The sequence below is a fragment of the Monodon monoceros genome, unplaced genomic scaffold (genome assembly GCF_005190385.1).
Source record: "Monodon monoceros isolate NGI ecotype Baffin Bay Population unplaced genomic scaffold, NGI_Narwhal_1 Super_Scaffold_19, whole genome shotgun sequence".
Lineage (NCBI taxonomy): Eukaryota > Metazoa > Chordata > Mammalia > Artiodactyla > Monodontidae > Monodon > Monodon monoceros.
Window position 1 is genome coordinate 76192907 of NW_021703775.1, and position 26234 is coordinate 76219140.

Below are 26234 nucleotides of genomic sequence, written 5' to 3' on the forward strand. Positions count from 1 at the left end.
CGTTCCAGCCCCAGGCCTCACTGACAGTTTCTCCCTGGCCTCCCTCCCACTCCACAGCCCCCTCCTGCATGAAACCCTCCCAGATCCTTCCAGCCGGAGGATTCCTCTCCTCTCTTCCACCCTCTTCCCAGATACCAGTCCTCACTAGAATCTTCCACTCGTTACAGCTGTCTTTAAACATAGCCTCTCACCCTCACTGGATGGTGCAGGGACCGTGGCTCTAGTTTCTAAAAAGAGCAAATGTTCATGCAGTTGCTCCTTTGACCATGCACCCACTTTCCTGGACTCTGTCAAGGACTGTGCTGGGTGTGGAGGCTGGACCAATGATTAAGACCTGCGTTCAGGAAGCTGAGCAGACACATATAAATATTATATTTTTGTTAGAAATATATACAGTATACACGGGGTGTATATATTAGGGCCATAAGAAGGAAGAGGCCAGTTCTAACTTGGGAGCTAGTGGCAAGGGAGAGGAGGGGTGTTGGATTTGGGTGGAGGTGGGGATCAACTGAATCAAATCACACATAAAGTGAAATGTAGGTGGGTAGATCACCCGGCAGAGCCAACAGAGTTTTGCCAACTAAACAGAATCTTCAGTGTTAGGTAATTTCTAGAAATGTTGAAAGAATTTATTACTTATTTCAACTGAATGCTGCTATTTCCTGGGCACAGTAAGTAGACTTCCAAAGCCTTGGGAATTAACAGCATCATTTCACCATCTCTTGGAATTGTTTTGAAAGCCAGTGGACGTAGCTTTGGTGTTTGCCAATTATCCCTAACCTAGTGCCTTAATGTTACAATTATATTATTATCCTAACTGCAGTGAGATCTGATTTGGGCTCTGAGGGCTGGGACTGTGGCGGCTTTTCAATTGCTTCTGGAATTCCAAAGGAAAAGAGTCTGAATTAGAGAATGTCATATTAGACCTCTGAATACACGTGATAGATGAAAGCTGGCTGCCCAAGCATTGCCTAATACAGGTACTTTGGGACCCGCTTTATCAAATATATGAAAGTTGTAGTTAGCCTGTCTGCGTATTTCATGATGTTTGATGCTTTGGAAGTACAAAAGGGCTTGAGAACAATTTCTCTTTAGTAGTTTAAGTGTTCTACCTGATTTCTGAATTACTGCTTTTTCACAGAGGTAAACTCTGGAGTACTCCCTGAGTGCAGCAGTGGCCAATTTTGAGATAGCATGGTGCTGGGAATCTATCACCACCATCCTTCCCAAATAGCTGGAAATCCAAAGGGCTTCAAGGAACAAGCCAGGGATGCTCTGTGGAAGTGCTGTCAAGGCGCAGTTCTGTTTCTTAAATGGAAATCTCATCCCATCTCTAATTACCTTAGCTCCTGGTGTGGCTTTAGGTTGCCTGAATACATTTCTGGAAATTGTTGGGCATTCTCATTGCATTAAAACCTCAGGATGTTGGAACGAAGAGGAGTTTCCCAGGTCATCTAGCCAGTCCTGGTGGGTTACAGATGTGATAAGGATGAGACTCAGACGGAGGGGGTGACCTTCTCCAAGGTCTTGTAGCAAACAAGCGGCTGAAAACAGATTAGGACAAGAGACAGTGACTCCTGTGCATTTGGTGGCATTACAGAGGCGTTACAGTCGCGGTAGCTTCCATGACCTTCAGGCCCCAGGGTTACATAACAACTGCCTGACCCGCCCAAGGCACTGAGCTGCATTTCTGCCCTGGAGTTTCCTTGCTTCTGCTTTCTGAATTCAAAGTTCCTATATAATTAGTCTTCAGTAGATTCTCCTGACCGTCTCTCCCTCTACTTTCCCCCCAAAACACACTTTCTATTTTAGAGGTTCATGCTGTACCTCATTAGGACCAGGCTCACTGACCATGCACTTTCCCATCCCGTGAAAGGACTACTTCTCCCCTTTTCTTACCCAAATAAGAGTGTCTGACCAAAATAACAGATGGCCTGAGAGCCTCTCCTCCCACGGGCCTGGAGGAAGAATCTTATGTTTGGATGGAAGAGAAGCTCCAGGGGATCATGGGAGTCATGTTTATGAACAGATGACTTCATTCATTCCACCTGTATGTATGGAGTTCCTACTGTGTGTCAGGCCCTAGTCTGGGATCTGGGGGTATATATGTTAATGGCGATAGAGATTAAAAAGAAAAATAAAGACAGTGAGTGGGGAGTAGGGTGAAGTATGATGTTGGAGAGGGTGGTTAGGTTGGGCTCCACTGAAAAGTAAACCCTGGACAGAGGCCTAAAGAAAAACCATGCAGATATATTGGGGGAAAGCATTCTAGGACTAAGGACTAGCAACGGTCCTGTGGCAGAAACACATGTGATAAGTTCAAGAATGAAGAAGGGGGAGAGGCCAGAAGCCGTGAGTAGCCCAGCGATGGAGGGGAGTTGTACGAGATGAACTACCTTAGGGTAACATCACCTCGGGCCTTGTTGACTGTGATAAGAATCTTGTATTTTACTCTAAGTGACACAGGAAACCATTGAAGGGGTTTAACCAGAGGAGTGACATGCTGAAACTTTTGAAACATCATTAGAACTGCCAGATAGGTAATTGACTGAGTGATTGGGAACTGGGGAATCTGTTTAGGAAGTGAGTATGATAGTCTTGGCAAGAGATGGGATGCCTTGTGGGCTGTCTAGGCCTCCATGTCCGAAAAACGATCAAATTCAAGCTGTGTCCTGAAAGGAGAGCTGAAGGGTTTGTTAGCTTAGATATGGGGTGTGAGAGAAAGGAAAGCCGAGGATGACACTGACGTTTTTAGTCTGAGTGTCTGGAAACATGGAATTGCCATTTGCAGAGAGAAGGAAGACTGAAGAAGGGGCAGATGTCTAGGAAAAAAGAACAAAACTTGAATTTTGGATATGTGAAGTGTGAGGTGTCTATTAGAAGTCAAGCAGTCAGTGGGATAAATGAGTCTGGAGTTCAAGCGAGGGGATCAAGGAGACAGTTATAAATTTGGAAGTCATCAGCATACATCCTCTAAGATGGTATTTAATAGATATTAATAGTTGTGTCAGAAAGGGGACTCGGGGAGGGGGAAGGATAAGCTGGGACAAAGTGAGAGAGTGGCATGGACATATATACACTACCAAACGTAAAATAGCTAGCTAGTGGGAAGCAGGCGCATAGCTTTGTGTCCACCTAGAGGGGTGGGATAGGGAGGGTGGGAGGGAGGGAGATGCAAGAGGGAGGGGATATGGGGATACATGTGTGTGTATAGCTGATTCACTTTGTTATACAGCAGAAACTAACACACCATTGTAAAGCAATTATACTCCAATAAAGCCGTTAAAAAAAAATACTCTCTGCAGTCAAGTCATGTCTGTATATTTCTGTGTGCATCTCCTGTTGATGGTTTTGAGTTTCCATGTATCTTCTTGGCCATGTTAGAGATAAAAAGTTAATTTTCAAAAAAAAGAAAGGGAGGGCTGGGACTGCGGCGGCTTCTCAGTTGCTTCTGGAATGCCACAGAGCACCTCCACCTTCTTCATGGCCAGGAGGACAGAACTAAGACCAGTGAGTGGAACAAGAAAAATGACAGTAGTGATCGTGATTATGGCAACTACCATTTATGCATCTGGCTCCTTACGTATGTGGTGTCATTGTCTCTACAAACCAGCCTTGAAGAGGCTGAATTCATCTCTGTTTTACTCATATTGAAACTCAGACTCTGGGAGGTTAAGTAAATGTTGTTAAATACGTTGATTGAGACCACCCAGCTAATAAATAGCTAAGCTGTGATCCAAACCCAAGTTCACGTTCTTGTTGCTACGCTAAACATCACAGCTCAGTTTAAGAAGTTCAATAGGGTGGTCTTTCTTTTATCTCTGAGAAAGACAACTTAGCTGAGAATTTCTGCGAGCTCACCCTCCACCTTCAGCTGAGCCTGTCCTGAAGGTCGGGCGTTTCAGATGCTGGGTGGAATACTGCATGTCGGGGCTGCCCTTGCCAACGCAGAACACACACTGTAAAGCAAGAGAGAACAATTTGAAAAAAGGAGATGACACAGGAAGATAAAAGTCATACATCCGCTCTGAACACTGGCTACAGTTTAAGCCAAGACATTACCCATAGGTGCTGGCTGATTTCCTTTCCTAGTTTCAGAGGGCAGATGACAATCCCTACCCTACTGGAGACAGGTGGAGAAGGGGAATACAGGGATTTATTCCACACTGGCCGAGGGGCAGGCCCTGGGCGGTGTAGCTGTCATCTCCTTCAGGGCTTGCCGCAAACAAATGAGTGCTGGGGGTTCCACCTAGGAAAGTAAGACCTGAGGGGTGACATGGCTCGTCCAAGGACCTGCGGCCAACACACGTTACAGGCTTTCCAGACCCCAGAGCTCAAGCCTGTTGCACCGCTTTCCTTTAGAAGGGGAAGGAGAGAGGAGGCTGGGGTGCTGAGAGCGGCTGGCGTTATCCTCCGCCCATCCCCGCCTGCGGTCTGGAGACGGCCGGCAGAGGGCGCCGCGCCCCTGGCTCTCGCAGCGCGCGGCCCGAAGCCATGTTGAATGAGCAAATGTCTGCAGCCGCCTCCGCGAGATGGAAATGTCTCCCTGGCAGGAAATCCGCGAGGAGCACCGCGGGGTTGTGCAAACAGCCTCACAATGTCCGCTTGTGTGTGTGCACTCGGCTTCGCCCGCGTCGCCCACAATGCTCTGTTTTTTTTGGATAATGGGCCTCTGTGGACCCATAGGGCTTGTCATGCAAAAGGGAGTGACCTGTGTTTGTCATAAATGGGCTCTTGTATGATTAATAGCCACGCGAACGCGCCCGCAGTAGCCGCGCGGCACCGGCTTCACCTCTTCGCCGACTCAGTCGCTTTCTTCCCTCGCTCCAAAGCGGCCGTGCAGAATTTATTGCTAAAAGGGAAATGACTTGTTTGCATTGTGGTTGCAGTTTTTTATATGCGAGACAGGAGGTGCAGAAAACTAGCATTTGTTGCTGGAGGCTGACTGCATGCCAGATATTATACTAGGTGCTTTCCCTGAATTATTTTATTTACTCACTAACGACACTGCTAAGGAAGTATTATGATTCGCATTTCACAGACGAGGAAAACCCAAATTCAGAAGAGTAGACTTACCCAAGGTCTCCTCAGCCTGTGCTGCTGCCACTAAAGAACTTTTCTCCTTCAGCGTGGTCCACGGTCCACACACTTGGAAATGCCTCCCTCATCCTGCCTGGCTGTCCATACACTCAATTAGCGATTTTAAAATAAATGAGGGATTTCCATTCTTGGGTGTCAGTGTGTGTATTGTACCTCCTGGAATTACATGCAAAAACATGTGGGTCTGTTCATGGGTGCGTTTTTCTAAGAAGGCCGATATTCATCAGATTCTCAAGGTCATCTATGATCATAAAACAACAAGAATATCTCTATTTTGGGAAATGTTTATTTTCTCCAACCTATTTCTCTTCCCAACGACCCTTCCTCTGTTCGGCTTGTTTGCAGTTGACAATCTAACTGTCATTGCTATGCAGTGACTGCTTACCGAATCTTCCATTCCATTTCAGTGGCCATCAGTGAAGAGGCTGCGTGCTGGACCTGTGCTTGGAGCTTGGCTGGGGAGGGGTGGGGGGTAGTTGAAATGGGTAACATTCTGGAAATGAAGAAGACATAGCCCTTTAAAGAATCCACAGTAAGGAAGAGAGGTTGCTCATTCAGCCTGGGGGTCAGGGAGGAGGTTTCTGGGAGGAAGTGCAATCTGATTTGGGCCTTGAAAGATAGGCCATCCAGAGGCAGAGGAGAGGGGGAGGGCATTCCAAGCAAAGGGAGCAGCATATGAGCACAAAAACAGAAGCAAGAACCAGGCCAGAGCTGTTGGCACTCTCCATACGCTGGTGTGACCAAAGCGCAGAGTGTTCACAGGAGCTGAAACTTGAAAGAGAGCTTTGGGTCAGGTTTTAGGATCTGAATACCTTGTGAAAAATTGCACCCATCTTAATTTGACAGCCAGCTTGGGGAGCGTTTACACTGAAACATGCCTTTTTCCTTCCACCCAGCAGCTCCACATCGCACTGGGCCGGGGAGTTGCCTCAGAAAGCAGCTCCCTGCAGGAGAGCCGGCCTCCCGGGCACTCAGCACACTCCCACCTCCCCCCGCCTTTCCTGTCCCATCTTACAGTGACGGTCTTCAGTGCTTGCTTGGGGTTCAAGCTAGGGGTTTTATTTTAAAGCGTTCCTTTGGTTTGCGATTAAGCGTACTTTGAAATCAAGGCATTTGCTCCTTTCAGAAACTGGAGACCAAAGCAAAGCCCCTCCTGCCTCTGAGATTTCAAGGGATGTTTTCCGCCCTTTGGCCGACCTTGACACTTGAGATGTAATGGACCACGCCAACCTCCCTTGGCTTCAAATTCTTTAGTCTTTCAGTATGTGAAATGGCTTTTGGTGGTCTTTTTGGTACTTCTATAATTTTGACATAACCCCCCCAAATAAATTTGAACTGGGAAGTAATATACCTAATGCTTTGACACCTCCATCAATTCCAAAGGCTTCTTTTTTGCACAGGTGGCCCTCCGTTTAAGAAAACTCAGTGTCTGAAAACCTAGACTTACAAATCAAGTCAGTCCCTGGCACTGGGGCAGGTGGGGTTCTTCAGGGGGCTTTCGCTTCCCAGAAGTACTGCATCTGCGGGCACCGTGCCTTCCGGTGCCTTGACCTGCGAGGTCATATTTCACCACTTGACAGTGACCTCTGGAGGCAGAGAGACCTCAGGCACAGATGTGTGGAGCAGCTGCCAGGGACCGAGAGCCAGGCAGGGACGGGGGGAAAGCCTTTTTCTTTTTTTTCCTCTCTCTTTTTTTTTTTAGGTTATATTGTGAGATAACATATAGAAGAGATTTAATTCACCAGCATTCACTTTACACAGGACATTTCCTGTAACGTGCGCTCAGAGTCTCCTGTGTGATCCGAGGTGCTTGGGGTATCTGGTGTTGGATTGGGGGAGGCGAGAGAGAGCCCAAGATAATGGCTGGAGATGATGGGGAGAGACTGCGGCCAGGAGAAGGGCTTAGAGAGAAGTCACGGCCAGGGGAGACGTGGAAGGTACCTGGATAGAGTGAGACACCAGGTCTAAGGGGGGGGGCAGCAGGTGCAGAAATTTCGGGGGACACTCAGGTTTCTGGCTCATAATTTAATGGACGATGATGCTTTTCTGTGAACAAAGAAGGAGGAGGACATTTGGGAAGGGCAGAACTTAAGGCTATTAAGATCTTCCCCAAATTGCTATGCTTGCAGGAAATTCACTTAGAGTTACCGGCCAGGAGTTGAGGAGGGAGGTCCAGTTTGGGGCTAGAGCGGGACGGGGGACAAGGTGTGAAGAACGAGCATTGGAGACAGACACTTAAAGGTTAGATGGAGGAAGCGGAGACTTAAGAAGGACCATTCACAGAGATGAGGGGGCAGCAAGGAGGCGCTCCAGCATCTCGGCGGGGGAGGGCTTGGCCAACAGCACGCAGGGCAATATTCCTCTGCAGCCCCCACTCAGAGCAAAGAGGACCCTGGCTTCTGTCGGTTGAAATACCTGAGAATCAATTCTGGAAAAAGGAGATCTGTAATCCAAGAGAAATGAGAGTCTGTTTAATCTAAATCACTGATGGTCAGAACAGCCCAAACTTTGGGCGACTTACCCGTGTTCCCTTTCAGGTTCTAGACTGAAACGAAGCCATCGGAGACAGGTGGAATAAACAGCTTTCCCAACACTGCTCCGTAAGCGGAAGGCATTTCCAAGACTGCTGCCCTGCAGGGGTCACTCTCTCTTTGAAATCGGGCAGAAGTGGCCTGGGTGGGCTGTGACTGTCAGCCCTCCTTCTAGAGAAGGGGCAAGCTTATCAAGCAGTTTCCTCCTCACCGTGTTCTTGATGTCACAAGTGGAAGGGGACAAATTCACTAATGATTTCCCAGCGGTGGGCTGGTCCAGAACAAAGTCCCAGTTTGATGGTTTCCATATTCACTGGTATTGGAAATTGGGGCGGGGGGCACATTGACTTGCATTCCCTAAAAAAGAATCTAATTTCACTCTCATTTCTTGGAGACTTTTTGCTGCTGTAATATTGATGTTTATGGGGAAATTAGCTGTGATGAGGTAATAGTCTATTTTAGAAAACTGAACTCAGATATTGAAAGGACTATTTTAAACCTGCACTTAATCGTTCAGCTCTGTAATGGTCTCTCGGTATGTTTTTGAGAATTCCCATGGATTGCCTTACACCTCGACTCTAGCAGCTTGTATTCCACCGGGAACACCCAGCCCTTTTGAGGGACACCGTGGTATTAATGATGGATGAGGGTATTCAAGGCATTTTCCCATTTGAGTGCCATTACTTGTAGTGTTAAAACGTTTTGAAAACACATTTTAGCCATTAACTCATTTTTATTGTCAGATGAAAGTGCTTAATAGACTCACTCTAGTTCCCCTCCTTCGTCTTGGAATGAAATCATCTGTTGGATTCTTGGCACGACTTTCGGCAACGGAACAGAGAACCTTATGACTTCATTGCAGAAGCGGCAGCTGGGGCAGGGAATTCCAGCCCAGCCCAACTATCCAAAATCGCTCACCTGGTTTTGCTCCCGGAATTTATAGGCTGAGCTACTTCATTCCATCCATGCATTTCCCGTCCCCCCCTCCAAAGAAGAGCAGGTGCTTCTGTCACTTAAGGAAGGTACCCTTCCTTTTGTTGAGAAGTATTTTTTTAAGCCACCTATTTTGCATCTGATACATTACAGGCTGATGGTCAACCGGTTTTGCTTATCGTTCAAAACAAGCAAGGAGTATAAATGAGGTATGATGGGTTGTATGATTACTAGGAGAAAGTGTCTCTGGGTAGTGTGAATACCAGACGTATCAGGGTTGTACTCTCCCTGCTCGGACGGCTCCCTGGTTGGTTCATGGGAGGCAAGCCGGAGGGGTCACTTGCTTTTGGGGGACGGTGTGGGGAGCCTGCAAGCCTCTTTCGTCGCTGACAGCAGCTGCCAGCCTGGCTGCCATCAGGATTTCTCCAAATCTGAACCTTGTTGATCAGGTTGAAGGGCAGATTGTCCGAATAGCCCTCCTACAATCACATCCAGTCGCCAGAAACACTCCTGAAGCCAGACCTGGACTTCTTTCCTCCACTCTGCTGGGGAAATCTCAGGGCTCCATTGTAGTTAGGAGATCAGACTTATCATAAAACTAAATGAGACAGGTCACGGTGTGCAGCTGGAGGCACCAGCTTCAGAGCAGAGGCCAGCAGCTCTGCTCCCAAGCTGGGCCTAGTAACTGACCAGGTTAGTGACTCCTAGACTTTGGAATTTCATAAAACCATAAAATTTCAAAATAAACTTTGGGGACTTAAGATGTAGCTATCACTATCATTTTGTAAAATAAATAAAAAACACTGTAGCATCGAGATGTTTGCATAACTTTAGCAGAAATGCAAGGCTCATGCCATAGCCTTAATTTCTCATTTTGCCTTGGACTGGTTGATGCTTTGGTACCACTGGACAAAACAATCTTAAGGATTTCTTTGCCAGTGCTAACTGGGTACCAGGCCCTGTGCTAAGTGCTGGGAATACAAGGAGGTATAAAAACAGCCCTGCCCAAGAAGACCTTATATTCAGAGATGGGGGGAAAGTGTGTAATTATGGTCCACACTGTAGGCACTAACACACAGTAAACACACAAAGTTAGGTGAGCAAAGAGAAGCCAAACTTACCCAAGGGAGTGGGTTTTGTTTTATTTGAGGTAGAGTCGAAGAGGAGGGAAGATTTAGGGGGGTTCTTCTGAAGGTCCTGATTTCCAAACTCATACTTGAAAGGGGATTCTGGGGAGGCGATGGCCGAGAGCCAGTGCTTAGAGGTCAGATGGAATTGACGTCCAGACCCAGCTCTGCCACTTGTGGGCTTGAGAAACTTTTAAAACCTCTAAGATTATTTCTTTATCTCTGAAGTTGGGATAATAAGAGTTCCTACCTCATAAGGCGGTTGTGAAAATTAAAATATGATAATACATGAAAAGCTCTCATCCCTATGGCCTGCAGATCATTACAAAATGTTAGCTGTCATTATAATTGTAAACAGAAGGAGCAACATGTGCAAGGGCCCTGAGGCAACAAAGAGCAGGCTGCTTTAGAGAAGTGTAGGGTGTGATGAGTGGAGGGCCCAGGGGTGCGGAGGAAGAGAGGGGACAGAGGAGACGGGCAGGGGCTGGAGGCCAGGTTTTCTGGATCCAGTGCACACACTGGTACGTGCTACCTCCTGTGGGCCCTGGAGAGTCATGGAAGCATATTAAGCAAGGAAGTCACATTGTTACTTTTGTAACAATGATTTGTGTTTGGAAAGCTGGAAACGAATGGGCAGGAGACAAAACTGGAATCAGGAGAATCAGTTTGGGGGCTCTTTGCAGGGTGCCGGAAGCTCTGCTGAGGGTCTGAATTAGGATAATCATGGTAGGGAAGGAGAGAAGTGCACACAATGTTATGAACCACCAGTGAGGATGTCCTGTTTAACATGCTGTTTAGCATGTTCTAGGGAGACCCTACTACCATAGAGCAGAAACCCTCCACTGGCAGTGATACATCACACTTTATGGGTTTTTTATTATTATTACTTAATAAATCTTTATTGGAGTATAATTGCTTCACAATACCGTGTTAGTTTCTGTTGCACAACAAAGCAAATCAGCCATGTGCATACATATGTCCCCATGTCCCCTCCCTCTTGAGCCTGCCTCCCACCCTCCCTGTCCCACCCCTCTGGGTCATCGCAAAGCTCCTAGCCGATCTCCCTGTGCTATGCGGCTGCTTCCCACCAGCCAACTATTTTACATTCGGTAGTGTGTATATGTTGATGCTACTCTCACTTCGCCCCACCTTCGCCCTCCCTCCCCATGTCATCAAGTCCATTCTCTATGTCTACCTCTTTATTATTGCCCTGCAGCTAGGTTCATCAGTACCATTTTTCTTTTTTTAGATTCCATATATATGCGTTAACATACGGTATTTGTTTTTCTCTTTCTGACCTACTTCACTCTGTATGACAGACTCTAAGTCCATGCACCTCACTACAAATATCGCAATTTCGTTTCTTTTTATGGCTGAGTAATATTCCATTGTATATATGTGCCACATCTTCTTTATCCATTCATCTGTCGATGGACATTTAGGTTGGTTCCATGTCCTGGCTGTTATAAATAGTGCTGCAATGAACATTGTGGTGCATGTCTCTTTCTGAACTATGGTTTTCTCAGGGTATATGCCCAGTAGTGGGATTGCTAGGAAAACTGGACAGCTACATGTAAAGGAATGAAATTAGAGCACTACCTAACACCATACACAAAAATGAACTCCAAATGGATTAAAGACTTAAATGTAAGACCAGACACTATAAAACTTTTAGAGGAAAACATAGGAAAAACACTCTTTGACATAAACCACAGCAAGATCTTTTTTGACCCACTTCCTAGAGTAACAGAAATAAAAACAAAAATAAACAAATGGGACTTAATTAAACTTAAACGCTTCTGCACAGCAAAGTAAACCATAAACAAGACAAAAAAATGGCCCTCAGAATGGGAGAAAATATTTGCAAATGAAACAACAGACAAAGGATTAATCTCCAAAATATATAAACGGCTCATGGAGCTCAATATCAAAAAACCAAACAATCCAGTTAAAAAATGGGTGGAAGACCTAAATAGACATTTCCCCAAGAAAGACATACAGGAGGCCAAGAGGCACATGAAAAGATGCTCAACATTACTAATTATTAGAGAAATGCAAATAAAAAGTACAATGAGGTGTCACCTCACACCAGTTAGAATGGGCATCATCAGAAAATCTACAAACAACAAATGCTGGAGAGGGTGTGGAGAAAAGGGAACCCTCTTGCCCTGTTGGTGGGAATGTAAATTGATACAGCCACTATGGAGAACAGTATGGAGGGTCCTTAAAAAACTAAAAATAGAACTACCATATGCATCTTATGTTTTTTTTTAATTTATGTATTTTATTTATTTATTTTTGGCTGCGTTGGGTCTTCATTGCTGTGCGCGGGCTTTCTCTAGCTGCGGCAAGCGGGGGTACTCTTCGTTGTGGTGCACAGGCTTCTCATTGCAGTGGCTTCTCGTTGCAGAGCATGGGCTGTAGGCACGCGGGCTTAAGTAGTGTGGCACACGGGCTTGGTAGTTGTGGCTCGCGGGCTCTAGAGTGCGGGCTCAGTAGTTGTGGCACACGGGCTTAGTTGCTCGGCGGCACGTGGGATCTTCCCGGACCAGGGCTCAAACCCATGTCCCCTGCATCGGCAGGCAGATTCTCAACCACTGTGCCACAGGGAAGCCCCAACCTTATGTTTTAATGTCTTTAAAAAATTGAATTTGTCCCATTTACTTTTTGTGTTAATGGACAGAGCAAGAGATTGACAACCAGGACACCTTCCTTCTGGCTCCTTCTTTGGCCCTAATGTATTTTGGGTCCTTGGACAAGTGCTTTTTTGTAAATAAGAGCTTTAAAAAGATGACCCCAGTTCTAATATGGAATGTATTCTGAGGACATTTGGGACTTCCGTCTGGAAGACCCTGGGAAGGACACTGATTATATCTGACCCACATGTTCTGATCTGTAAAATGGGTCCAGTATCACCTTCCCTACCTTTGACACATGATCATGTTGAGGATAAATGAGGCCAGACACATCTTTGACAAAGATATGATGTTATATAAATATACATCATTGTTGTATTCGTGATTGGTCTGGGGCTTATATGCTAACTATGTTGCAGAAAAATATTAGGCTCAACCAGGACTTAAGTCTTTGATTTCTAAAGTCTTTGTACCAGGGATGCTAAACATTTTAGATTCCGAAAGGTATTGTCTCATTCAGAGTGCTAAGAAAACCCATCCCTTCTGGTAAAGGCATTGAGTATTTATCATCTTAGACCTTAAGAAAAATATTAGCAAATAGAACCATGTAGGGCTGCTGTTCTATTTTTTCTCACTTTCTGTTCTGTATTGATAAAAGGTGGTATTGGCTTAGAAAGTCCCCTTTCCGATAGTTATAGCTACAAAAGAAAATTTCTAAGTGCTTGTTCTCTAATCATGAAAATTGGGCATGTACACAGGCAAAGGTCAGAATTCACAATGCCCACACCCTGGGCCTGAGTCCTTTGTTATGTCTTGCTTATAGTAAACAAATAAATTTCCTCACCAACTATGGTCACATCTTTTCAAAGTCACTTCTAGTTGATTTTATTTGGTTTTACACTCTGGGAATACAACTAATCTTATTATTTTTTTTCTTCCAAACAAGAGCCAAGTTCTAAATAGGAAAAAAAAAAATGTGCATGTGCGTGCCTGTGTGTGTGTGTGTGTGTGTGTGTGCAGCACACTTTTATCCCCTTCTCTTTTTTGGAACTGAAATGTTAGCAGAGGATGATTCCTGCAGGAGGGTCATCATTTTCTACTGAGCAGCCTTAGAGCCAGCTCCCATGGAAGTGGTTTTGAGCTCAGAGCCAAGAAAGTAGTCATAGAAAATACCATGCATACATCCCAAATCGTCACCCCTGGGAGATGAGAGCCTCCCTTGGCAGGGACATGCGGGCAGTCTTTAAAAGCACTATTAACACTCCTGCAGTGACTAGAGAAATACCCTCTTTCTAGACAATTTGGAAAAAAATGTGAAAGAATCCATTTCAAAATTGTATTGCTGTACATGAACCTTGAGGAATAAGCCTTCTGTATTGGGAAGGCTTCACCAGTCACATGACTAGTGTCTTTTGTTCCCTTCTCACTCTAGATCCCCCAGCTGGAGGCGTCCTTTCTGCCAATACAGATTCCCAGGGTCCTTCATTCCTGGGTGGAGTTCACTTCTTCTATGACGCTAATTTTTCTGGAAGATTCCACCCCACATGGTTTTCTGTCTTCTCTAAATTCCTAGAGAAATATGTCTTTCACTGTCCATGCCTTGGGGGACTACTAGCGTAGAGCAGGCCACTTCGGAATCTAACAGAAACTATAGACCCTCTCCCTAGAGAAAGGAGCATATACGTACAATAATACATTATCTAGCACGCACTTTCCACAGACCACGGACTCTCAGAGTCACCAAACGGGCCTCCTAGGGGTCTCCTCCTAGGGATCCCAGGTCTCCTCCTGTGGGGAAAAGAGCATGGACTTTGAGTTCCTAGATGCTCAAGCTCTATCTTTTATTTTCCTGTAGTCTTCAGAAAGATGCTTAACCAACTAAATTTCTTCTTCTTCTACATGACGAGAATTATAGCTACCTGAAGGATTGCTGTAAGGTTTGAGTGAACTTAAGTGTGTGAAAGCTCCAAGCACAGTGCCAGGCACACAGTGGACCCTCAGTAAAATGTGCATGTTCTTGTCCCTCTCATATATCGTCATCAATCATCACTCTGGTTGGTACTTACTGTGTATCGGGTACATACTACTACTTTCGCATTCAGTTAACGTTTTTGAGCCCTTGCCACTTACCAGAAGCTTGTTATGTGCTTCCAGATCGATTACATTCTTAATTTGAACTTGTGCTGTCTCCCTAAATAGCATGTGTATCACTTGAGCACTGCAGCCATGGCTTCTGTCATTGAAAACCCCACTCCCACAGGCCGCAGGTATTCAGGGTGTTCAACCAGTGATTGACTACTTCCCTCGGGGCAATTATCCAAGGTGGTGTTTTTATTAGAAAACCAAAGGGAAAAGAAGAAACTTCCCATCAAACTGTTACCAGATTCCCTTTAGGGAGGATAGGAGTTTGATTTTTCCTTTTATTTAGATAGATCACTGTCGCCAAGAGAGTCAGTGTTGAGGAAGATGAACCAGGTCTCCTGGGACCTGAGTGGGCAGTGATCCTGACCGACCCCTTCTTTTGACTGTTGGAAAATCTGTGTTGCCCCTTTGCCCTTTAGCATTTCATTCCTTTTCAGTAGAGATATTTCATGAGTCCCTTTGGCAGGGTTTTCTTCATTAGATATTTGTGCTATATGCTATATTTATGAAAAGGGGTAAACATAGACACAACCATTTGGTTAAAAATTGAAGTTTTTGATGATTTTTTTGAGTATTTATTAAAAGGGTGATCTCCTTACTGCTATTTTCAAAAGCATTTGTTTCTGCTTGGGATTTTCGTGTTGGAAATAGGAATTAACTTATATAGAGTTATCTGAAGACCCCAGCCTCTAACTGTCACACACTTATATAAATATTGTTCTCTTGAAAATTTAGTTTTCTTTCATAAAGATTTATATTTTTAAAATTAGCTTCTGTATTTAATTTTAATACCTTTAAGTTTTCTCATTCCTAAACAACATATCTTCCTCTTAGATATATTTTGAAGATAAAGTAAGAAAAGGTATCTAAAATACAGTCTTTGGCATGTAGGAAAATCTCTTGCGGTGCTAGCTATTAATACCTTTAAATATTTACCTGATTATAGCTTGACGTTAAAGCAGTTTACATAAAGAGTCATGGATTTTGGGAGACCAAATCTGAAATATCAAGAAACATGCAACTTACATGATTCTGGGGATGTAATACTTCTTTGATTCCATGAATAACTTAAACCATGAAACGAGTTGTAATGCTGAATAATTAGAGCTAATATTTGCGCAGTATTTTATAGTATTTTACGCAGCGGTTTTACACTCATTTCAATAGTCTTTGCAAGAATCTCATGTAGAAGAGATTATTATACTATTGTTGTTGTAGGTGAAGAACCGAGACTCAGAGCTACAATGACTTGCTCTAGCATAATGGGGGAGTGAGACCGTGCTTCATATTTGTGCGGCTCTTTCAAACTCTTCTCTAGGAGCTCATCATTTACCACTTACACTAAGCATCTTCGGAGAATATCAGTAGGCCACATTTTTATTTTAGCCTACTCTGTGCTACAGATCCTCAAGACTGTGTCTTAATCTTTATCAGTAAGTCCCAACCTGCAACGCTCTGGGAGAACAACCCCAGCAAATAGCCAAAGCCATCATGGTAGACGCCCACACACCTTCACTTTGGTAGAGAAGAGACAGTCCTGGAGAACCCGGTCATGGAGGAAGACAGGTGTCTCTAAGAGCAAAAGGCCATCCAGAGTGGCCACAGACGGAAAGAGGACCACCTTCCAATGCCAGTCTCCAAAGCAGGAAACATCCCAAGTAAGAGCCAGAAAGAATGTTTGCAAGGCCCATCGCCTCATGAGTACTTATCCAACTGGCATCTCCCCTCTGTCTTCATCTGAGAGACCAAATCTCGTAATCTTCCCTTGCTCTGCCCCTACCAGACCCTCCTGGAGGGAGTGAATTCAGATCTCACCACACTCACGGGCACCACTGCAAACTATGTCGTGTCCCAGGGAGGTTTCACTTTGAGATGATCTCTGAAGATGTCAAGGGAGACATTGTGTGTTTGTGTGTGTGTGTGTGTGTGTTAAAATAAGCCTAAACTTTATAATATAGACAGCATACTAGTTTTAAATAATAAACATGCTTTGTAAATTATTGCTTGAGCTCCCTTAGGCCTGGAATCCTTCTTAGCACCCTCCTTTATGAATTCTGTTCCTAGTATTTTAGTACTTTCACATCTGGATTTTTTGCTGTACTTCTCTCTCCCTTCATATTGGTTCCCCATCTCCTCCTTTATTATTGGGGAGACCTTTCCTATCCCTTGAACTTAATAAGCAGCTTCTTTACCCGTAGAAACTGCCTAGAATCATCACCTGCCGGATTGCCTTATTCTCTCTGATATGAGCTCCCAATCCATAGTGGAGAGTGGCAAGGATCTGGCAAGTTCCTTGGGACTGACCCAGCAGCAGGTCACATTAGGAGTGTAGGCATGGAGTTACCAGACAGAACATGGAAACCAGAGTCCCCGGCTTCCCTAAATACAGTCCTGGACTGCCAACCAGGCTTCTCTCCCCGCCTTTTAGCTGTGAAAACACTGCTGTACCCATGGGAGCTCTAAGGCTCTGCTCATCCTCAGGTATAAGTGTCAGTGCGCTCTTAGCTGGAGGAGATTTCTCTCTGTCTCAACTCTCTCTTAGCCAGATCACTATTTCATTTAAAAAAAAAAAAAAAAAAAAAGCTGTGCTTCTCCAGTGTCACCAGTGTGTCTTTTTTTCTGAACACCAAATCTTGAAAGAGACTTTTTTCCCCTTTGCTTTGGCACTCAGAAGCTTAGACCCTAATTGATCTCCAACAGATGTGAAGATCTTATTGCCTGGATGACCTGTAGTTCATGTACTACTTGCCTCTCTACCTTCCTCTTACGATTCTGCTTTTATTTTCCTCTTCCCCTCACTTTCATTATGTAAGCATTTGCATTTTCTAATAGTGTATAATAACTTATCTGAAATTCTTTTTTTTTTTTTTTTTTTTGCTGTACGCGGGCCTCTCACTGTTGTGGCCTGTCTTGCTGTGGAGCACAGGCTCCGGACGCGCAGGCTTAGTGGCCATGGCTATTGGGCCCAGCCGTTCCGTGGCATGTGGGATCCTCCCGGACCGGGGCACGAACCCGTGTCCCCTGCATCGGCAGTCGGACTCCCAACCACTGCGCCACCAGGGAAGCCCTATCTTAAATTCTTTTATTGAACAAGATCAAATATTAAAAAATAATCCTCACAGTGATTAACTAAGCCATCTCATTAGTAACATGGTTCATAGAAATGTGTTTTGTATGCACTTAGGAGCTGTTTGAAAAGATTGGAGAGGCTCTGTCATGAAGAATGTAGCTGGGGGTGTAGTAAAAGCTCTTTGGGTGAGGGTCTTCCCAAGTGGAGCCCGAGGTCTAATACAAAACAACCATGGTCTCTACCCAGTGCCCATCTGTGTGATGCTAACTCACTTTGCAGACCTTGAGCCAGAATATACTTCCATGAATTCTTGTCCCATTGGAGGGGAGCGATAAGCATCATTTTTTTCTTCCATGAAGGAGATGAACTATTTCTGTGTTTATTCAAGGAGCTTGTATTGAAATGCATGTTTTCTAGGTTCCATGGGACTGGACTTGACCCCTAATACTACATAATATCCCATAATTATCAATTATTGTTCCAGACAGTTCCTGTTTGGGATGTGAGACATCTAGAGTACATCTAGAATATTTCCAGTTAGTTGACCTGGGTTGTTGTTAGAATCATGCTTCAAAATATTGGGCTGCATCAGCCAACCAGCTTAAGTAACGTTTTGAACAGAACTCTGCAGCCAGCTAGTATTTGGATGTATTTCCACGTGTGTTTATTTCAGTCTGTTACTAATTTTAAAGGCTTAATGTACTTCCCACCCAGGCACTCTGACAGTAAAATCCTACACAAGTCAGACTTTTAGGAGGAAGCTAAATCCATTCACGTCTCTTGTGACATGTTAATAGCACAAAGCTAGGGAAATTAAGAATATTTAACTTCCATTAAGGCATTTTATATGAAAGTCAGGGCTGCTACTAAACAGTAGAATCATCTTCCTACAAGAAGTGCCTCCGGGTCTGAGTTGGAATTGTTCATTAAATTGCAAACAGATTATTTCCTAGAGACCCAGGAGGATTTGTGAATGTTGCCCAGTGGCAGGGATGGGCTATACCAGTTCTGAGTTTTAATCTGGCAGAACGTGTCTCATACAGGGCTTTGCTCAAAAGTACTTTAAAAGAAAATGTGCATAAAGGCAAGGGAGGAAGAAAATGACAGAAAGAATAGGGACGATCCTTTTGGAAGAGAGGAGCATGGTGTTTGCCTCCTATTGTGTGTGTGTGTGTGTGTGTGTACATGTCATACATGCCCACACATTCATATATTCCAAGATAGGCAAGGTCTAAGAGGTATCTTTTCCAACTTTCTGCCCAACTCATTTTTATAATATTTTTCAGGAGTAATATACCATATTTCTACTTAAACACCACCAGTGACAGGAAACACTATTTCACAGGGCAAATCACCCAATATGCCGACAACCCTAATGGTTAGAAATTTTTTCACAACACTGAATGAAGATCTTCCTCATTATTTCCTCATTGGTTCTGGTTCTCTTCCCTAGAGCCACATATAACCTACCTCATTCGTTTTCCATAGAGAATTCTAAGTAAGTATTTGAAGGCTGTTAAGATAATTATCATGATGATGATGGTGGTAATTATCATGTAATGTGCCTTGAGCACTTCCTATAAGTACGGTGCTAAACACTTTCTATTTTTATTCATTAATATTCATGATTGATGAAATAGATACATTTCAAAAATTCTTTTTACAGATGAGAAAACTGAGGCTTAGAGAGTAAAGTACCTTGCCTTGGATAACAGAGCTAACAGGAAACAGAGCTAGGATTGCAAACAGCCCTCCCTAAGCAGACTCTTTTCTACCTTCACGTTAGTGACTTATACTGTGAATGTTGTCTGCAAGTGTATGAGTTATTTTCTCAGAAGGGGGGATTATGGAGACTAGATTATACCACCTTCTGCACTTAAGGGAACTGCTTGCTATGTATTTTCATGCACAACATCATCCTTTTCGTATATTCCTCTTTCACCACATCTTTCTTAGAGTGGCTTATCTTTTTAAATGCCTATAGCGACATAAGTACTGTCAGAAGCCATGTGGATAGAAAATTACATCCCTGCAGTTCCCTTTTACTGGTCCAGTGATTTTTCAAGTTGATCCTTCACAAGCTGAGGTGTCTGAATACTGAGTTAGAAAAATGCCTTCCAAAGAGCACAGTACCCAGCATCAAATCACGGCTCCGTAAATATGTGTAGAATAAATGAATGGACGACGGCCTCCTGAAGAAGATGGTTAATGTCTAGAGCTGAGAGCAGTAGAAATTTTGCTATTTACTTAAATAATAACTACATTTCCCCTATTTTTTCAGGTTGGGATTGCAGATATGTAACAAATTTGTATTTCTCTGTAGACTTGATTCACCCTTGCAAATGCCTCAGGCTGCAGTTTCATTGAGAAAACTTTTTGGTTATTATACCTTTCCGTTTCTACACTTCATGAAGTACCTAATTTCGTTACCATTGAAATGTCAACTTGCAAGAGCCTCCGACTTGCCTGGGAAACATGACCTCCTGTACAGGCTAAGAGGGTTCCTGGGAGTATAAATCTGTTTTCTAAACTCTTTTCCTCAGGAACTTTAAGAAACTTACCTTTTTGGATAGGTATTTTAATAATGCCCTCTCTGTTCTGCTTGTCCATTGACATGGTATGTTCCCACATCAATGGAACAGAAACAAAGCGAAGCTGAAATATTAACCGTAAGGATTCAGGGGATTAGTGAAGGGGAAAGGGAAGAAATTTGTAGAATATACGTAAACTCTGCCTCCTATGACTAAAATACCTAATTCTTTGAATAAAAAATAGTTGCTAAGTTATCACTCATCACCTGGTATAAAGATACTTTCTATTGGGCCTTCTGATGTAGTTATAGGAGTTCAGTGGTATTTATGCAAGTTATTAAAAAATGTCCAATCTTTTAAGAAGCTTGTTTTTTATACTGCTAATGGTATTTGGTTTTGTGTTGCCTCTCCTAGGTTTGCTGGGATGGGAAACCTGCTCAAAGTCCTTACCAGGGAAATTGAAAACTACCCACATTTTTTCCTGGATTTTGAAAGTAAGTTCCAAAAATTTAAAGATTATGGTGAAAACGTTTCACTTTCTTTATAGCTTGTTGATAGGGAAGTTATAAGATAAAGATTGTGTGTGATACTTAAACCACATCCAAATGTCACTCTGCATTTCTCTGAGTCTTCAAAGGTCATTTCCTTCTTTCTTTTCATGCATTTTAAAAACACCCCAAAGAATATCTTTTTAATACGCCCAGGCTTTTCTTTGATTTTAGAAGCAATCAGTTATTGTAGGCCTAACATAAATCATCAACATGTATTTTCCTAATAATTTTCAAGATCTTTTATGTCTTATTCCAAAGAAAAACAGTATACATAGTAATTGACACAGATTAATATAGAACAGATATCACTAGACGTAAAAGAAAAAGTGATATATACAAGAAATGAGGCTTACAGATTTTGTATTTTTGAGTCATCTCTGTTCTTTTATATTATTTGATAATACAAAACTGTTCCAGGAGTTTAAGATATAACTTTCATTTGAAAGGTTATTTTTCTTTTATCAAAAACTTTAAATTTTTTCCTAAGGCAAAATGGCTTATGAATCATGACTAAATACATACAGAGATTCTTTCTTATCTTGTTATTTTTTGATTGACTATATTTATAAATGAATGACACATTCATGTTTAATCAACTAGGCTCACATTTCTACACTCACTCCTGTGTTCTCCTCTTTTTGAATTGCAGTTCCACAATGCTAAGCATAGTTAAATGTCCTTTGTCCAGTAGTCATCTGTTCCAGACTTTAATCTGCTTTAAACTGTAATATTTCAAGTATTTTATTTATATTAAAAATAAGTTGGAACTTCCTTACATATACATTAAACCTTCTGACAGAGATTTTCTAAGTAAATGCTAGAAGACCCTTCTAAGATACAGCAAACCAAATGATGAAAGCTCCTTGGATGTATCTTTTTAAAGTCTTTGGTATGTCTAAAATACCTACTTGAAAAGGAAAAGTGTCCCCAAAGCTCTTGCATTCTGAAAAAGATTTTTACTGTAGATTATATTCAACGAAAGAGATCTCACTTCTGATTTAACTCGATTTGCTGTTGTTCTTGATATTTGACTGGGTTTGGCTGGACTTGATTGGGTGTGGTTGGTTTTGGTTGGGCTTGGTTGGATTTGGTTGGGTTTGGTTGGATTTGGTTGGGTTTGGCTGGGTTTGGTTGGGTTTGGTAAGAGGTACAGCTGGGAACTCAAGAGCCAGATTGATTTGATACTTCACAAAGAATGGGCTTTTTTTACTTGTGTGACTTTTGCTACTCCTCTGTAATATACATATATCTTTGTTGTTGTTACAGGAAGATTTATTAATAACTTTAAAGAATTGTTACAAAATAAATTACCCATTATTCCAACACCCTAATTTTACTACTTGCATTTTTAATTGACCCCTTCCACTTCTTGTCAAATGCACTTTACACTGTTTCATTCAACATGCACAGAGGCCCAAATGGTGGTAAAACACCCTATTCACTCACAACTTCAGGGACATATAAACACCTAGGGGAGTTACGTGCCTGTTCTTTTATGGAAGCCCTAAAGTCCACATGCATGTGTGTGTGCTTCTCACAACGACTACCAGAGGGACCCCATTGGCCTATTTCGCTGTTCTTGAATTTTGGCTTTCCATGCTTCCACATAGAATAGGCTTGAGTCCTTTGTCAAGTCTAATATCAAAATCCTTTAAAGTGATAAAAGTAAAATCTACAGGAATTTAAAGCAGTTTTCAACTGATGTCCTCTGGAGCAGCAGTGTTCTGAGGCCACATCTCAGGGGATCCCCTTCCCCACCACCATAGCAAAGGGGCTTCACTTCCTCTCTGCTACAACCCAAGGACTCTGATCTGCTCAGTCTTGTACTTTGGACATTTTCTTTATATGCTATTTATGGGAAGGTCATGGTGGCTGAAAAGAACATTTAAATATCTTGAATTTTGATAACAGCTTATGGTACCAAAATTCCATTTGTAGATATACTGTAATTTCTCTAAGAGGGGGAAGTGTGGAATGGGTTTCCATGTCTGGTGGCTCACTACTAGGACTAGAACTATAGTATTTAAGGAAAATAATTAAGGAAAATAAATAAATTTATAGAAATATATAAAATCTTGTTTATTTCCCCCTCAGTACTAAGAAGAGTAACATTATTTCACTGAGACTGAGAAGATAAATCACTGGGCTGAAGTCTCACAGGGAATGATTGGGGAACTGAGATGGGAACACAGATGTCTTTGGCTTTCTTCCTCCCTCTGCTTTGATTCCCTTAAGTGCTCATCACAGACAGCTTCCAGGAAGTGCCACAGCCATCATTCTGTTCCTGATTAGAGAGAGAAGTCTTAATCATCTACAAACTAAGATGTCTCATGAAAAAAAAAAATTGGTTTCTTGACCCTGCAAATCGTATTTCCTAAAGTTGGCTTTCAAGAAAAAAGGGTGATGGACTGGAAGCGTGGGGAAGATGGGCTGTGGGCATGATTTTTCCTTGACTATATAGATTTCAGCTCAGTACGGTAACAGTATACTGAGAATGGTTATGAGCCTTCGTGTAAGCCAGGGTGCCATCAGGGAGACAGAGCTAGACAAGAGCAGCCTTTGCCTAATGAAGCCCCAGGCAGGTGTGGAGGACAATACAGGCACACAGTTCAAGACAAAGTAAAGTAAGGGGCTTAGGAGAGGCACGGTGTGGCCTGGGAGTAGAGGGAGAAAGCATACATCAAGTTTCAGGAAATGGATGACTACAGAAGGAATTGGGGAAGTCTTCTTGCAAAGGTGGCATTTGGAATGGACTTAAAACAATGAGTGTTTTTTCTACAGATCTAGAAGACTTTTCCAAAGAGAGTAGTTGAAATCCCTGAGGGAAAACTAGAGCAGGCAAGAGCTTGAGGGGATGGGAACTTCAGGTGTGCTTATACTTAAAGGGAGGTTGAGTAGTTAGAGGATCCAGGAGAGAAAGGCCACACTGAGGAGGAACCTCATCTTACTCAGTTGAGATTCCTGATGGCAGGGCTTGGGCCCCACCCAGTTTGGCGACCCAGCACTCAGCCCGCATTGAGCCTGGACTATGGGACAATGAATGAGCCTGAGTAACAGATGCTGGCCACGTGAAGAAACAGAATAGAACAGGCTAGATCAGGCAGCCAGGAGACACAGACATTCAAGTAGGAGGGAGTGTAAATGGATTCAAATGCTAAGAGTGGTCAAGGAGGAAAAAGCTTGAAAAGGGGATGACAGATTGGGCAGTTAACTGCCCAACAGATTCAGGATTTATCACTTTGAGTACAGAGGCTGGATTACAAAAGAGTTAAGGAGGAAGAAGTAGAAGGAGGAAGGAAGGCTGAACAGTATACGGCAACAACTCAAAGGCCTTTGGCACCTCAACTTTGAGTGTTGAATATTCTTTTTGAAGTCACTGATGGAATGTAATTGAACTGGGTCAAATAGATATAATTAGGTTGGGTCAAAATATAATACAAAATTAGACACATCTGTCCTTAGGTTTTCCAGTTGTGTGGATCTGATTTAAACTTTTTGCCCTTTGCAGCGGGTTTTACAGTTTATGGTCACGTTTCTACGCAATCACTTAACATCTTTTTATTGTTGTTTTTTCATCCCACTACTTTTTTCTTTCCATGAACAGAAGTTTTACATTTTGATGAAGTGTTATTTTATCATTTTTTTCCTTTTTTACTAAGTTCATGCTGTGTCTTCTTTAAGAAATCATGCCTATTCCACGGTCATAAAGATATCCTACTACATTTCCTTATGAAAGTTTTAGAATTTTAAACTTTACATTTAGGTCAATGATCAATCCTTAACTAATTTGTGTGTATGTTATGAGAGAGGTGTTGGGTTTATTTTTTTTTCATGTGATATAAAATTATTCTAGCACAGGGAGATTGCTTTAATGCCCTTATCATAACTTAGTTAACTATAATATGTATCAGGCTACTTCTGGACCTTTTATTCTCTCTCATTGCTTTATTGATCCCTTTCACCAATTAATACCAAAACGTAACAACTAATAAAGTCTTAAAGTCAGGAAGAGTAAATCCTTCAACTTTGTTCTTTCTCAAGATGTTTTGAGTATTCTAGCTCCTTTACTTTTCTAAATAATTTTATTTATCTTTTATAAGCCTTTAATGTCTACAGAAAACCTTGCTGGGATATTGATTATAATTACATAAAATCTAGGGATCAATTTGGAGAGAATTGACATCTAGGTAGTATTGATTCCTCCCACCTATGAATATGGTCTATCTTTTCATTTGTTTAGATATTGTTTAATTTCATTCAGCAGTGTTTTATAGTTTTTCGAGGTCCCACATATCTTTTGTTAAATATACCTTCAAGCCTGCCATATTTTGACCATAACAACTTTCTTATGCTTAGTGTTTGCAGTGGTATATATTTCCCCATTCTGTCTGCCTTTATCTTTATAGCGTGTTTCTCATAAACAACACATAGTTGGCCCAATTTTTTTCATCCAAGCTGATAATATCTACCTTTTATTGGCATGTTCAGCCCATGTACAGTTAATTACTGTTTGTATTTGAGTGTATCTTGGTGTTGTTGCCATTTGTTCCATTTCTGCTCTTGGTTTCTCAATGTTTTCCTGCCTTTCGATTAAATCAAATAATCTTTAGTATTCTCTTTTGTCTTTTATGTTGACGTTTTAGTTATGCTTCTTGGTGCTTACTTTAGAGATTATTATATACATCTTTAACTTATTGCCATCTGTCTTCAAAATGTATTCTTTACTTCATGAAGAATTTAAGAAACTTATCACAGTACACATCCAATCACCACCCTTCCACCCTCTGTGCTCTTGCTATGTGTTTTGCTTCTATGTACCTATGTTATAAACTCCTCATTACAATATCTTTTTTTAACTTTAAACTTGCAATAGTCTCTTAAACGTGTATATGTTTGTATTTGTAATCTTAATAGATCTTTTATATTTTCTCACACATTTTCTTCTTCCAGTGTTCTCCATTCCTTCTGACATAACTAGGTCTCTTTGGTATTATTTCACTTCCCCGTGGAAAGGATTTGGATGGCGTCTTGTGCTTATATCGTACATGACTTATTCAGTATCTGGCATAGACCTGGGCATGAAGTATAAGCTTAGGAATTTCGATTTCTTCACTGATGCTAATTCAGTAGCTAGCTGCAGAACATCCCCTGCATCCCATCATTAGGAAGGACCAGCAGAGGTGGGGGTGGTGTCTTAGTGGAGCAGAGAGGCATGGGGGGAAGGACATAGAGCACATAAATATAGGAACATTAGAAGAACATGAACTTTTTTTCAAGGAGTATATAACTTTATTGGGGAGATCAGATGCAAACACATTGAAGAGACAGTAGGGCAGGTAGCAGAGAAGTCTGTAATAGAGAGAGCCAGTGATGGGCTGGCCAAAAGAAGTACAGGTTCTAGGCTGGGCCGAAGATGTGTTTCTTAGAATATAGCAACTGAAAAATGATTTTCTTATAAGAAAAACCAACCTTTATGAGCGTAATAGGAATGCCAAAAACAATAATGGTGGTTGATGGGGAAGGAGGTGGGGTTAAGAGGGAAATTCTAAAGCTTCCAAACCACTGTCCTCTCAGAAAGGCTCTGAATATTTTGACCTGTTAGGACTACAGTCT

The 26234-nt window shown here is 42.5% G+C and overlaps 1 protein-coding gene across 1 annotated transcript in view; it reads left to right on the forward strand.

Annotated features, from left to right (window-relative positions):
* The window catches only part of FAM49A (family with sequence similarity 49 member A), a 105490-nt gene that overhangs the window by 60478 nt on the left and 18778 nt on the right, over positions 1–26234 (forward strand). Inside the window, exon 3 of the mRNA XM_029231653.1 lies at positions 20485–20564. Coding sequence (XP_029087486.1) covers positions 20495–20564 — 70 coding nt within the window. The 5' untranslated portion in view covers positions 20485–20494. The remainder of the gene's footprint in view (positions 1–20484; positions 20565–26234) is intronic.